Source organism: Acanthisitta chloris, unplaced genomic scaffold, assembly GCF_000695815.1.
Source record: "Acanthisitta chloris isolate BGI_N310 unplaced genomic scaffold, ASM69581v1 scaffold1945, whole genome shotgun sequence".
In the NCBI taxonomy this organism is placed as follows: Eukaryota; Metazoa; Chordata; class Aves; order Passeriformes; family Acanthisittidae; genus Acanthisitta; species Acanthisitta chloris.
Genome location: NW_008674081.1, coordinates 57,607 through 70,825, shown reverse-complemented (window position 1 = coordinate 70,825; position 13,219 = coordinate 57,607). Strand labels below are relative to the sequence as shown.

At 42.1% G+C, this 13,219-nt stretch overlaps 1 protein-coding gene across 1 annotated transcript in view; it reads right to left on the bottom strand.

Moving 5' to 3' along the window:
- Positions 1 to 1,539: 1,539 nt before the first annotated feature.
- The window catches only part of SYNJ2 (synaptojanin 2), a 58,867-nt gene continuing 47,187 nt past the window's right edge, over positions 1,540 to 13,219 (bottom strand). Inside the window, exons 19-26 of the mRNA XM_009075174.1 lie at positions 12,291 to 12,369; positions 10,920 to 11,088; positions 10,393 to 10,536; positions 7,656 to 7,790; positions 6,399 to 6,511; positions 5,577 to 5,685; positions 4,123 to 4,325; positions 1,540 to 2,322 (exon numbers count right to left, since the gene is read on the bottom strand). Of these exons, the coding sequence (XP_009073422.1) occupies positions 1,540 to 2,322; positions 4,123 to 4,325; positions 5,577 to 5,685; positions 6,399 to 6,511; positions 7,656 to 7,790; positions 10,393 to 10,536; positions 10,920 to 11,088; positions 12,291 to 12,369 (1,735 nt within the window). The remainder of the gene's footprint in view (positions 2,323 to 4,122; positions 4,326 to 5,576; positions 5,686 to 6,398; positions 6,512 to 7,655; positions 7,791 to 10,392; positions 10,537 to 10,919; positions 11,089 to 12,290; positions 12,370 to 13,219) is intronic.

Sequence of the window (13,219 nt, the reverse complement as noted above, 5' to 3'; positions counted from 1 at the left end):
GTCTTGTGTTCAAAACTTGGCAGTGGCAGTGAAACAGGTAGGCATTATGGGGAAGAAAAATGGCAGAATTCCCAGTTCCCAGGAAGCTGAGAACAAGCCAATTAATTTTCCTATGAAAAAAAGAAACCTCTAACTTTTTAAATATATCATTTCTGAAAAAATAATTTTGAAAAACGAGGGGGTTTTTTTCAGCTTTACCAACTGCTTAAAAATGTTCTCCTTCCTTTAATAATAAAAGATCTTGATGCTTCTCTTAACAAGTTAGCATGACAAGCTGCAATCTGTTTATCATTTTTAACCGCCTGCTTTGCACAAATGGCATCTTCTGTTTGCAGTTTTACCCCACAGGCAAGGCAAAAGCCTGCACAGCAAGAGCAGGACACAGGTTCCAGGATCAGATCTTGCCTCATCTGCACTGTGGAAATGAAAGACTGACCTGGCCTTTGCTTGTGAAGACACAGCATGAGAACAGGGGCACAACTGTTGAATTGCTAGGCTGCCTTTAGCATGAGATAGCAATAGTCCAATGACCTGTATTATGGGTTGGTCTCTAGTGTTCCCCATATTTCCTCAGGAATTGCACAGATAAAACACAAGCAGACTAGTGTTTCTTTGGGGAGGGACCATCATTGTCCACATGCTATTTCACTGCAAATAGGTTGTTGGACATGGGCTTGCTGTGACCAAAAACCAGGGTGAGTTTTGGAGCTGTGGTAGGAGGCCAATTTAGGGCTGCCTTTGAGCTCACTGTAGGTCAGAGCAATGTTTTGAGAGGTTGCCCAGGCCGAGATAGCTGTGGTGTGTTATTGCAGAGAGTGTAGGCCTGTTGTAACACAGGGCCTCACTCACCTGGTCTGGCATTAAACCAGGCATTTGCTCCAGAGACTGGGCACCACCTCCTAGGGCTCTGCTTTATATCCAGTAAGCAGTAACCTTTCATTTCACTTCTAACAGAGAAGCAAGTTTAACAAGGTAAGTGCTAGGGCCTGTCAACACTGCCAGTAAAGATGCACAGGAAGGTATGTCTGAGTCTTATTTCCACAGTAGAAACGTAAGTAGGAGAGTAATACCAGTGTTACAGCTGCTGTTGTACTGATGTACATTCCCCCATTGGCTGTTTGTTCCAGAATAACTGTGGTAGTCTTAACTATTTGAGGTAAGGATGCTTTATTTCAAACAACAGAAATTGATTAAAATAAGAATTTCAGAGGAAGATGTTTTTCTTAAATGTTTTTTCCATACATCATTACATGTTCTTACATATGATTTGTACCTGAAATGAAATAAAACATCTTAAGATGAATTAATACAAAGAAATAACTTAGAATAAAGAACATTCAAGCAAGCTGTAGATATGGTTAGGTTGTATGTACTCTATATACTTCCCTCCAGGGGCAATATCTTTAATGTTTCAAGATAAAATGAAATGTAGCATGAACAGATGAGCTATTTAATTAAATAAAAATCTTTGTGAAAAAGGTTTATTTTTGTTTTGCATCATAATTATGATTTCTGTAGGAACACTAGGGAGGCAAAATTTTACAACTCTAAATCAGCATTTGTCTTCATTAAGGTATTTTTGCTTTGTTCTAAGACAAGCAGTTTGTTGAACCCTTCTGACAGTGCACTGCTCTCTTCATCATCACTAAATGTAACCCAGTGACTGAAATCTTTCAGGTTGGGGTGTTTTGAATTTTCTGAAATGTGTGCTGGAGAAGTAGCTGATGCTGCCTGGATGGAAAGTGGGCAGGAAGAATGCATGTCCAGGTCCAGAAGATTGGTGTTCTCTGGAAGGGAGCTGGTATCCAAGAGCTGTGGATGTTGGCCTGCTGGTGCCCCAGGGCCCTGGAGATTAGCCATCAGTTCTGCAGCATTTGGTGTCAATGGCTTAGTTGTGCTGTTTTTTGGGCTGGTGGAAGCTGTAGATGCTAAGTGAGCAGACTGTGCAGGGACATGAGTCTGTGGGCAGGACCCAGGATTATTGTTGTTGTTGTTGAACATTGACCCACTAAGAAGTGAGCTGTCACTGCTCTGGAGAACTTGCAGATGAAAAGCTGCAGGAGCTGACTTCTTTCTTCGTGGTGGCACCTTTGGGGCAAAGGGAGCATTCTGGGGAGGCAGTACAATGGCCTCAGCCGTGCTTGCTGAGGGGGGCTGCCTTTCATTGCTCCCCCTCCTCTCCTGAGGCTTCCCTGCTTGTGGTGTTCTGGGTTTAGGGACTGGAGTGATCTTGGTTGGACTAAGAATAGTTCCAGCTTCTAGATGGGGCTCCAGCAAGCCAAAAGGAGTCTGTTGGTCAAATTGCTCTTCTGTAGACGTGGCCTGAGGGGAAAAAGGAACAAGAAATTTGAGAACAAAAAGGGTACCTTAAACACTGAGTCACTACTGGTGCAAGTCTTACTGACAGCATTACTGAGAAAATCTGACAGTACTGGAGGGAAAAATAAAGCAGTACAAAGAGGAGGCTTGACAGCACAGTCCTACACTGTACCTTGCCACGCTCTGTTCTCATGCATCATGCCCTGCACCTATGTTCATTCACAGACAGCTATTTGAGGACAAGGGTCCTACAGCCTGCTGACTCCTTGTGTGAGAAATGCATCTCTTTCAGACCATCTCCCTTTCACATTAGGATTTTGCTCTGGGCCAAATTAACACAGTTCTGAAGAGTTATTTGTTACATCTCTCTGCTGACTAATATTATTTAAGCAAGAATTCATAGGGAAACCTAATTTAATGGGCACATGCCTTTGGGTACATTCTGATGGATAATTATCTTAAGCTAACCCAGTCAATGCATTAAGGGCTCTGTCCTGTCACACTGATGCTAGGAACTGAAGCTAAAATAAGCTCTCATGGTACAGTCTAGCATATATCCACCATTTAAAAACACAGAAATACCAAGCCCAGCTCAGCCTCAGAGAGCAAGGGCTGCTTCAGATGTCTCACACTCGGTGTGATTGAATGAAAGCATTTAAATTCTTTATTACTTTTGTATAATATTAAAAGATAATATCCAGGCTTTTTAATGCAGGCAAAATATTTAGTATTTCATGATGGGCATATCCCCTGCCATTCTGTCTATGTGCTGTTGTTAAGTTGCCTACGTTTGACTATGTGGTCTTTTGGTGATAGAGGTGGATTGAGTGGAGGTTTTCAAGTACCCAATTCCCATCTGAACTCCAGATGGAGGAAGGAGCAGAATTCTGAAGCACACTCAAACTGAAATAGATCTATTCCTGCAGAAGCTCTCATATAACTAACACCAAAAGAGCAATCCCTCTCAGCACCTTTCAGGAGTGCCCTGGGAATGGAGACAACATAAACAGAACAAACTGGCCATTCCTTCTTATGCAATGTTTAAGGAAAGAGCATGCACTGTGCTCTTGGGGGTTTTTGATTTTGCAAATCTGCTAAGTAAAGATGGCACAAGGTTCATTATAGAGAAGGAGTGAATGCTTTAACAAAGGAAGGTAAGGCAGGAACCCTAACAACTTAGAATAGAGTTTCCTAGCAGGTTCTGTCAAAGGGAGAATATAAAAGGTTATATTTGTCTTGTACTTAAATTGCTTTCATCATTAAATAATAATTTTAGCAGCTCTAGAGGTGAACTATTATCTGGATTGTAGAGACCTGACAAAGACTAAAACCTGAACACCTACAGGTTTGTATTTTTTAAGAACCTGAACTCTTGAGTAGACTCCAAAGTTCAAACTCAATGGCTGAATCCCATTATAAGGTGGGCAAGAAAAGTAAGATGTCTCTACACAGGACACAACTGATGAAGAAGCTGCCTCAAATCATTACAGAACAGAACACTCATGGTCAAAAGCAAACACTGTGATGAAGAAGGGATGAGACTTCAATCCAGACAAGGTTTAGGCAAATCAGAAGAAAATTAATAAAACCTAAGAGAATGGACTGACTAATAGAAAAGCTGAACATGGCTCTATTTCCTTTCCGATCTCTCTTAAATTTTTATGCCTTGGTGACTAAAACACAAAATTGTTTCAGTGCCTGCTGATATGAGAGGACTCTGCAAAGTGTTTAACAGCCCACCCCTCCTGCCACTGTTCCCACTGTGTAATGGAGGCTGAATGCATTTTGCTGCAACTATCTTACATTTTCCACCTTGACTCCAGTCCTTTGCAGGGGTATTGGCTTCTTTGGAGTTGGAACTTTGGGTGGTGGACGATGAGGCACAGGCACTGGTCCTGCCTGCGACCCTTGAAATGATGCTGACTTTGTGATGTTGGGCAGAGGCTCAGGTTTGGTGACTGGTTGGTTTCTGGTTGGAGCAGGCTTTACTGCATCTTCTTGTAATCCTGAAAAGCAAAAAAATAATACAGTGTTCCAGCCTGATCAGAATGTAGCTTCAAGATAATTTCTTTCACAACCATGTTTTCCAAAATGTTCATGCCTAAAGGGCTGACTTAGGCCAGGAAGGTAGGAGTAAGCACAGACCTTTGCAATCCTGTCATGTTTGTAAGGGGCAGTTAGGGAAAAACTCCTGTCTGAAATTATTTTATGCCACTGTTTGGCCGAATGGAAAAAGCAGTGTCTGGGGGTTCAGGAGTACTGGACTCAAGTCCTGAGTCTCCTTTTGCCCTTACCTGTAAAATCAAGATAACAGTAACAAGCACATCTTGTAAAGTACTTCGGGAAGAACTGTAAATACCAACTGGTGGTACAGCACAAGGGACTGAGTCATGCTGACCAGACTAGTTTTCTTACCCACATGAAGTGAAATGCTTAATGTGAATTTCAAAATTAATGGAGAGTAAATCTGATTTCAAAACAAAATGAAAAGCACAAGGAACGAACACCAAGATGCCCTTATGACATTTCTAAATAAATGGGATTATTTCAGATTGCATTTGTTCTATTTATAAAAGAAAAATTATTGGTTTTCTTCTAAACTGAGAGTCTCAAACTCAGGTAACCCTTCTCATTCACACAGCATCAGCAGAAAGGCTGCATGCAGCCCTGGAGGGGACATTCACAGTACCTAAGCTAGTTTCCTGCTCTAACTTGCCCTTGCAAGAAGCTTTCTTCTCGAGAGACTGGACAGGGAGCATAAACACAGAGGAGCCTTTTAGCTTAACTTTTCAAGCTGAAGTGGTGCAAGCTTCTATGTAGGTTACAACTATACGTGCTGTTCAAATGTGAACACAAACCATGTTATTTCTCCTACAGCTCTACTTGCTCTGTATTTCTGCTTGGAATAGTGAGCATTCACTAAATAGAGCAGCAAATATCCTTTATGCGACTGAGCTAATGCAGGCAGCATCAGTTTAGTAAGATCCCATCTCTATCTTAATTTTTCTGACTATATCTAGACATAATAACCCAAGGTGCTCCTAGTAATGGGTTCTACAACAAAATATACAGCTTGAAAGAGGTCAGGATTATCAGAACTGACAAAGAACCACATACAATTTTGCAAGAACGTGTCAGTGTTCAGGTGAAATTCTGAATAGAAATATGTGCATCTGGTCTATGATGGCATGGATGAATACACCTACAGTTTTCCTTATTTAAATATTTTTAGAAGTCAGTTAGAAAGCTATGCTCACCTCCTTTGGCTTCCATAAGACATCTAATAGCTTCTTCTGCTTCCTCAGCTGTGGTGGTTTTGATCTGCTTGACATTGTAAGGTTTGCTTATTCCAGTCCGGACTTTAGGCTTTAAAAAACATATGAGGATGAGTAATCTTGAGAGAACTGGGGTTTTTTGTACACCTCTAATCCCACAGCTAAGCTCACACACCTGTAAAATTCTGTTCTTGCCAGTGGCTATTCAGTGATCTATAAATAATAAAGAAATGGCAGGGAATCTTTTGGGAAATACTACATCTTTGCTACCAGCTGACAGAGAGGCCAATCCCTGACTGCTGCAGCTCGTCCCTTAGCCATCCCTTGTTCAGTGCATTAGGGTTCTCATCCAGCAAGACAGGAATGGGGAGGTGTTTCTATGTTCTGGTCTTGGTCTCTTCAGGTGACTAACAGCTTTGCTGACAATGATCCAGACTTTTCCTCTATTCTGGGCTAGCATGGCCCATCAAAACAGAGGTGAGAAAAGAATTAAAGCATATCATGATGGTGTTGAAAATTCAAGTTAGCATCTGTCAGAAAGCAGCATGTGGAATAAACCAGCAGTGCCCTGGTCTTGCACCATTCATTCTCTCTCTCCCTTCTTGGCCTTGCTAATTCCTGGCACTTTATTAACATTCTTCTGGTGTCCAGCAGGGCCTAAAGTCTAATATTATGGTACTAGAAGTTATCTTAGCATTTTCAGCTCAGGCATGTGACAGGCTTCATTGTGTGACAGTGGCATCCTGTATGTGATGCTCAGTGTCAGGACAATGCCAAGTGCCTGTGCTGAGCAGCAGGACTCACTGGCTGCTGAGGGGCTCCAGGTAGCAGCTTTGCCGTTGCCAGGATGGAGCAGGTGGAATGGCTTCCTGGAGAGAGGGAACCATCTGAGGGGGACTTTTTGCCTGATGATCCAGCTGAAAGAGGAATAAAAATGGCTTTTTACATTCAAGAGCTGGTACAACATTTTATCTGCAATGGAGCAAATCCAATGTGTTTGGAAACTGTGATAAATAAAAAAGATGCTGTCACTCTCCCTACTCCTCCAGGGACAGACACATTAGACAAGACCTTCCTGCAGGACTCAGAGGACCTTGAGTCCCTCTTCATGAGTGCCAAGAGTCAGACACTTTAATCTAGGCAAAGTGATGTGCTGAACAGTTACTGGTCTAATCTAAGGTTAAAAAAAAATCTCAACACAGAATAAAATACTGAAATTTTGAACTGTTTCAGGACACAGTTTCCTAGTTAGTCTTTCATCTAATTAAATAACCTCAGCTGAACATTAACATTGCATTCTAGGCACAGAAATAGATACCAGTGTTGTCACTTCTGTGCAACAGACTCAGAAATGAATGGGAATAATCCTCAAGAACTCATCTTCTAGCAGTGAGCCTGACAGAATCTTTAATTCAAGACTGGAAAATGTACACAAAAGAGACTTTTGGGCTGCAGGGAAAATTTGATGTATAGCCTGTGTAATACAGAAGGCAAAGATAATTATGCTGATCTTGCAATCAGCATTCATTCAGAAGTAGCCATAAAAACAGGAGCAGCACAGCACTGATGGCAGCTCAGGTGGGCAGAGCTTTGTGCCTCACTGAAAACCATAAGCTGCTTTGCATTTCTTTCAGAGACACAAAAGCAAGCAAGAACTGCTTGCAAAGCAGGAAAGGACAAAAACTGTTCAGAGCAAGTATTTTGTGAAAGCTTTTTAAAAGTATGGTTACAATTAATTTGGAAACCAAGAAACTGTAAGGATACACTCCGTGACTTTTTATTGCCACAAAGTGGCTGCTCAACTCGTTAACCTGAGTGATGAGTTAGTATGAAACGTGGGACATTCTATCCTAACTAAAGGCATTTGTTTTGTGGAGCATCTGTCATCCTAAAGACAAAATTCTCCCACTACTAACAGCAGCTGTACTAAGGCTGGGAAGCAAGTACAAGTACCTCAACAGCCTGACATTTCAGAACAAGGTATTACTTTCTTTGGCAACCAGAAATGGCTGGCAAAACTGGTCAGCTGGAGCCAACAGGATTAGAGAAAGTTAAACTTACCAGGAGGGGGAGGCCTCTGTGGTGGCTGAAGCGGCCGAGACCTGGTGGGAATGGACAGAGACCTGCTTGGAGCGCGGCGCTGGCATTCCACACTTGCCTCCAGCTCCCGCTTCAATTCAGCCAGGTCTGTGTCATCTAGGGGAATTTTAGAAAGGACTGGATTAGCTACCCACTGGGTGAGATTGCCGAATCTGAGCAGCCAGGAGAGACGTGACTACGAATGGCAAACCCCAGCCAGGCATCTGGCAACACAACACAGCTCCTTTCACATTGTTTGCTCTCCCCCAATGTCTGCCTGCTCCCACTGCAGAAACATCTACCCTTGTCTCCAGTGCCTCTCACCATTTATTAACTTTTTGTGCTGACATGGACTGCCTGCACCTGGTTTCAGGGTTACTAGTCACCTTGGTAGACACTGAGAATTTCACAGGCAGACTTGGTGACAACCTGCTTTCATCAAAATACCATGGCTAGTCATAGGCAATTCCTTGCTCTTTCATCCTGAACAGAGGAATTCCATTTGAGAATTAGACAACTTTTCTTGCTCAGGGGAACTGTTTTTATGCCAGAGAAAAATGTGTCTGAAAGGCTCACTCATCACATCTCTGCTTTCCAGCAACATCTACTAACAGGTACACCTGCCTCAATCTGCTAGCCCTAGGCTGCACCTGGCAACACTAGATAACTACTCAGTCTTTCATCCCATCTAAGCCTCTCTGACAGCTGCAGAGGGGAGAAGTAGGGATTGCTTTATTTGCCCTGTCTGCTATAGTAAGGACTTTCACTTCAGTCCTCTCACCCTGCCATGGCTGCCCAGACATACCTCCCTGTTCTTTAGGGCTCCAAGATTCACTGGGTTTAGTTTTTTCCCTGTGGTTTGGAGATGATGGGGAAGGAATTTTGTAGCACTAGTCTCTCATACTTCAGGCATTTTTAAACAAATTCTTGTTTTTCAGAAAGCTGTGCTCTGCAGGGAATACCGAGCTGCCTCACAGCTTCCTACTCCCACTCAGCAGCGGATGGCAGCCACGGAGGCAGAGCCTGTGATCTGCTCAGCCTGCCCTCCCCCTTCTCTCTGCATCTTCAATGCTTCTAAGCTGCAGATACATCCTTGGTGTGATCCAGGGAGTTACACAGGCACCCAGAACACTGAAGGCAAGAAAACCCAGCCATGACTGATCAATCCCCTCCCCTGAGAGGCTGCTGACAGAGGGACACTGGTTGCATAGGGCTGTGCCCTTCCCTGACCTCAGACACACATGTACATGCTGTTGTGCCTGCCACTGGCTTCCATCTGTGCCTAACACCAACTGCACAATCATCGTACCTTCAATTAGGAGTTACTCAGGCAGAATTGGAAGCTTATGGAGGCATCTGAAATGGCAGAGGCTTTCAAGATGAATTGAATATATCATACTTTGAGATATGTGAAATCATGACCCTGCCTTGATCTTCTTCACACTATACTCCATATTCTCTATTTACTTTGTGACTTGATCTTCTTCACACTATACTCCATAATCTCTATTTACTTTGTGATTATTTTTTTTTTTTGTGGAGAAGAGTTAGTGTGGGTGACAAGAATCACTGCAATCCTCTGTGGCTTAATGAATCATCACACAGTAGGCCAGAGGTGCTCAGAGGACAAGGCACCCTATAATACAAAGTGATTGGCTTCACAGTATTTAATAATGATCGATTACTCCTTGACTCAGGGCTATCTGTCTGGGTCTGGCCACACTGCACCCAACCTATGATTCAAGGTGGGCAAGAAAGCCACAAATCACTGTTTGGAAAATCTGTCTGTGTAACTGTATGAATTTAATTTTATCTTTTTGAACTCTACTTCTGACTCAACCTTTAGAAGTATTAAAGTTTTCACTTTTATGTCAGATGACAAAGCACTTCTGACAGAGTGCAGAACAACAGCTACTGAATCACTTGCTGTGACAATGAGGTGTTTCATACATAACCCAGCCTGTCAATGCTTGGCCACCGAAGCATGTCCTGATCACATCTCAATGTAAGAACATCTCTGGCTTGGCTAGTTTCTGCTGCAGTTTTTATCAGTGTTCTCTTCACAGCTTTATCTTCTCTTTACTGAGTCATTTCACAGTAATGTGCAAACAAGCCAGGTGACCAAGAAAAAAGGTAACACATTTATGAAACACTAAAAGAATGAATATATATGTTCTGTGAACCTCAACTTCTTCAGAAATAAATCAAATGGGAAAAAAGGAGAAAGTTTAGGCCTCTGAAATCACTTGCACACAACCACCTACCAGCTTACACCTGACTGTTCTGCCACTGCTACTGCTCAAAGGATAGTTGAGTCCATCACTGAATTGACAGGATTACTTTGGTTTTATTTTGCTCTCACCAATTATTTGCCCTCACCAATAAGAAAATAACACAATTTTTTTGTTGTATGCTCTAGTGCCAAACAACATCGAATGGATAAAAAGACTTAATTTCTCCTAGCTATAAAATGAAAACAACATTTTTCAGCCTTCTTGCCTTGCCCTGGGCTAGAGAGAAGGAGAATCTAAGTTTTATTATTTGTATTGCTGTTATGCCTGAGGGCCTCAGTTACAGTCACTAACTCAAGGGGCATTGAGCATGAATGGGTACTACAGGAGGGCCTACAATGAAAATATAAATGAACAGGGAAATACAGACAACAGGAGAACAAACAATAAACCTTCAGGTCTTACTTCAAGGAAGATAAATACTTTACCTTTATACAGTCGTGGGGTTTGTCCAGATTTGTTTGAAAGAGCTACAGATGTGCAATGTCCAGAGCCCTCAGATATATCATCTGCTACTAGGTGTTGACACAAACCTTCATCTAAATCATCATCTTCATCCTCTACTATATCACCTGGATTAAAATACCAAAGAATTACTGAGCAAATGCATTCTCTGTCTCTCTAAACTACCAATCAATTATTTTAATATACAGGCTGGACAAGATTCTTGTGCAACCAACCCACGTGTTTCATTACAGTGTGTCTCTAGATAGACAACTGTACCATACATTGAATTTGCTAACATATATCATAACACTAAATTGACAGGACAATCTAAGTAACAGTTCTCTGTCCAGGCACAGTGCCAGGTCACAGCTTTAGTTACAATCCTCTATTTAAGAAGTATGGCTTCATCACAAATTAAGATACCACTGATGCTCATGCTGTACCTTCTCTGTACAGCCAAGACAGTAAAGCAGTTTCTTACAGCTTAGCTTAGAAGCCTATTTCTTACCTTCTGAGTCATAGTCCAAACTTGAGAAGTCAAAATTCTCTTCCAGAAGATGGGAGTTTGCTGTAGGGGACATGGGAACAACACTGTCCCGTTTCCGAGCAATTTCCTCCTGAAGGCCCTTTAGCCAGTCCTTAGTCTTGGGCTGGATCTTCACTGTTCTGCCTCTAACCTAATGCAAAAAAAGAATTGTTACCCTTTGCCAAGCAACTTCACAAAATGAGAACACCTGAAAAGAAATAGAGAAGTCCTGACCGTCTGTTGTACAACAGCTTCAGAACCTGATGCAAGTAAGCCTTCACTTCAGAAGCTAAATGGAAAGGAATTCCTACCCCCATATCCAAGTTTTCAGACTGTAACAACATTCTTGAAAGAAAATGAGCCTCACAGTTCAAAAGCACTGCTGCTGCATTTGGGAAATACTGGAGAAACAGGTGAAACATGAAATATCGTCAAAACAGCATTATGATAGTGATATCAGTATGGGAGGGTGTCATTTTTGAGTCAGTAGCTTTAAGACACACATGAGTTTGCTGCCTGCTGAATCTGTAAGGAGACTCTCTGACCAGAAAACCTCATATATGATGGTTCATGTATATGGAAACTATATTATTAAACAGATTAGGACTACAGCTGCTTTTATGTGTTGGTCTATGACATTTGGGGTGAAACGCATCCAAGCAGCTTTGAGGGGAAAATTACTTTGAAAAGTTCCCAGCTCAGGTTCCCAGCACCTTTCACACACCGTGTGCATACAATCGTGTTTCAGTCCACGCTATTAATTACATCAATGCCATGAGTCAAATCCATTACTTCACTGCTCAGTTAACAGTGCAGCCCCACAGACAGTTTCATCAGCATAACTGAGGGGGTTGATGCATTGTAGAGTATGTGCGTGGGAAGGAAGAGCAGGGGATGGGAAGGTAAACACCTACTGCTAATGCTGAATCGCCATGGAGGCAAATGAATCATGTTGTGCCAGCTTGGTAGAAGGAGTTTATTTGATACACTTAAGAGAAACAAAAAATCTCCAAACCACAATCATGAGGATGCTTTGGCAACCGTATGAAGTCACACAATCTCAGGAGAAATGCTTCAAGTATCAAAATAATGACCAAGTCCAAGTATGCTGCAGTGGTGTCAGAGGCCAGATCCTAAGCACTGCTTATGAGCACCAAAAGTCACCTCATGCCCTCCCAAAACTGAAATACTGGATTTAAAGCCTCAGCAGCAGTGAAAGCTAAGGACTTAGTGAGCACTAAGTTTCTTTCAAATAATGCTTATTGATTTAGCTAGAAACTCAACTACCTCATTCTAAGCAACCACTCTTGAGAAATTTGTTATGAAATTACTAGAGGTTTGAGAGAATCTTACTTTGACACCATCTATATCCATAACACGAAGAGCTGACTTGCTGTCTGCAAATGTCACCAGCATTTGAGCTCCACAGATCCTAGTGAAAAAAGCCAGAGGAGAAAAACAGTGCATTTTATCTCACCATTGAATAAACCTCCTTAAAGGCAAGCATGACAGAAAACTATCATATATAGTTACATATATATGATACATATATAGATATATATATTTGGTTTTAATTTTATTTTCCCTCACAGTTCTCTCTTTTGTGGAGAAGCAGGTGATCTGTGAGTCCCGGTTGGGCTCCTCTTTGACCCCATTCTCCCTTGTGTGACCCCAGCACCCTGCCCTTTACTGGATCACCCCTGAAGCAGCCACACAAACATCTCAGCAGCTGTTGACAGGATACTCAGTCCAATATCCACACTCCCTCTGTACTCACTTCCATGGCTCTGCATATCCCTCACCTCAGAGGACATGTGATGTTCCCAAAGACTAGTAAACCATCTAGCTCTAATGCAATTAAGACCAAAACCAAACAAAACCAAATCACCAAAGCATGTTTGTTTCTTGCTCCCTTTCTTCACAAGCAAAGTGCTGCTGCTGTTCCTGCAGGGCTGTTTTTGAACCCTCAGCTTACATTGGTACTTCATAAAACCACACAACAACAGGTCATCAGCTTTCTCCATTAATAAATGGAGAAAATACGACATAAACAGGTTTCTGCTGGTGTTTCCCAGCGGTCACTGTTAGGTCTTTTGCCTGTATTTCTTAAAACAGTTTCATAGCTGTGCTGGAGCCTTGTGCACAATCAATCAGAATGCAATTAAGCTGCTCTGCCAGCAGGTATCACACTCCCCCTCTCAAACACAGTAGGTGATAGCACTGTGTGAAGCCATACTATTAACAAATACGTAAAATGATCCCCAACAGAAAGGAGAGCCAGA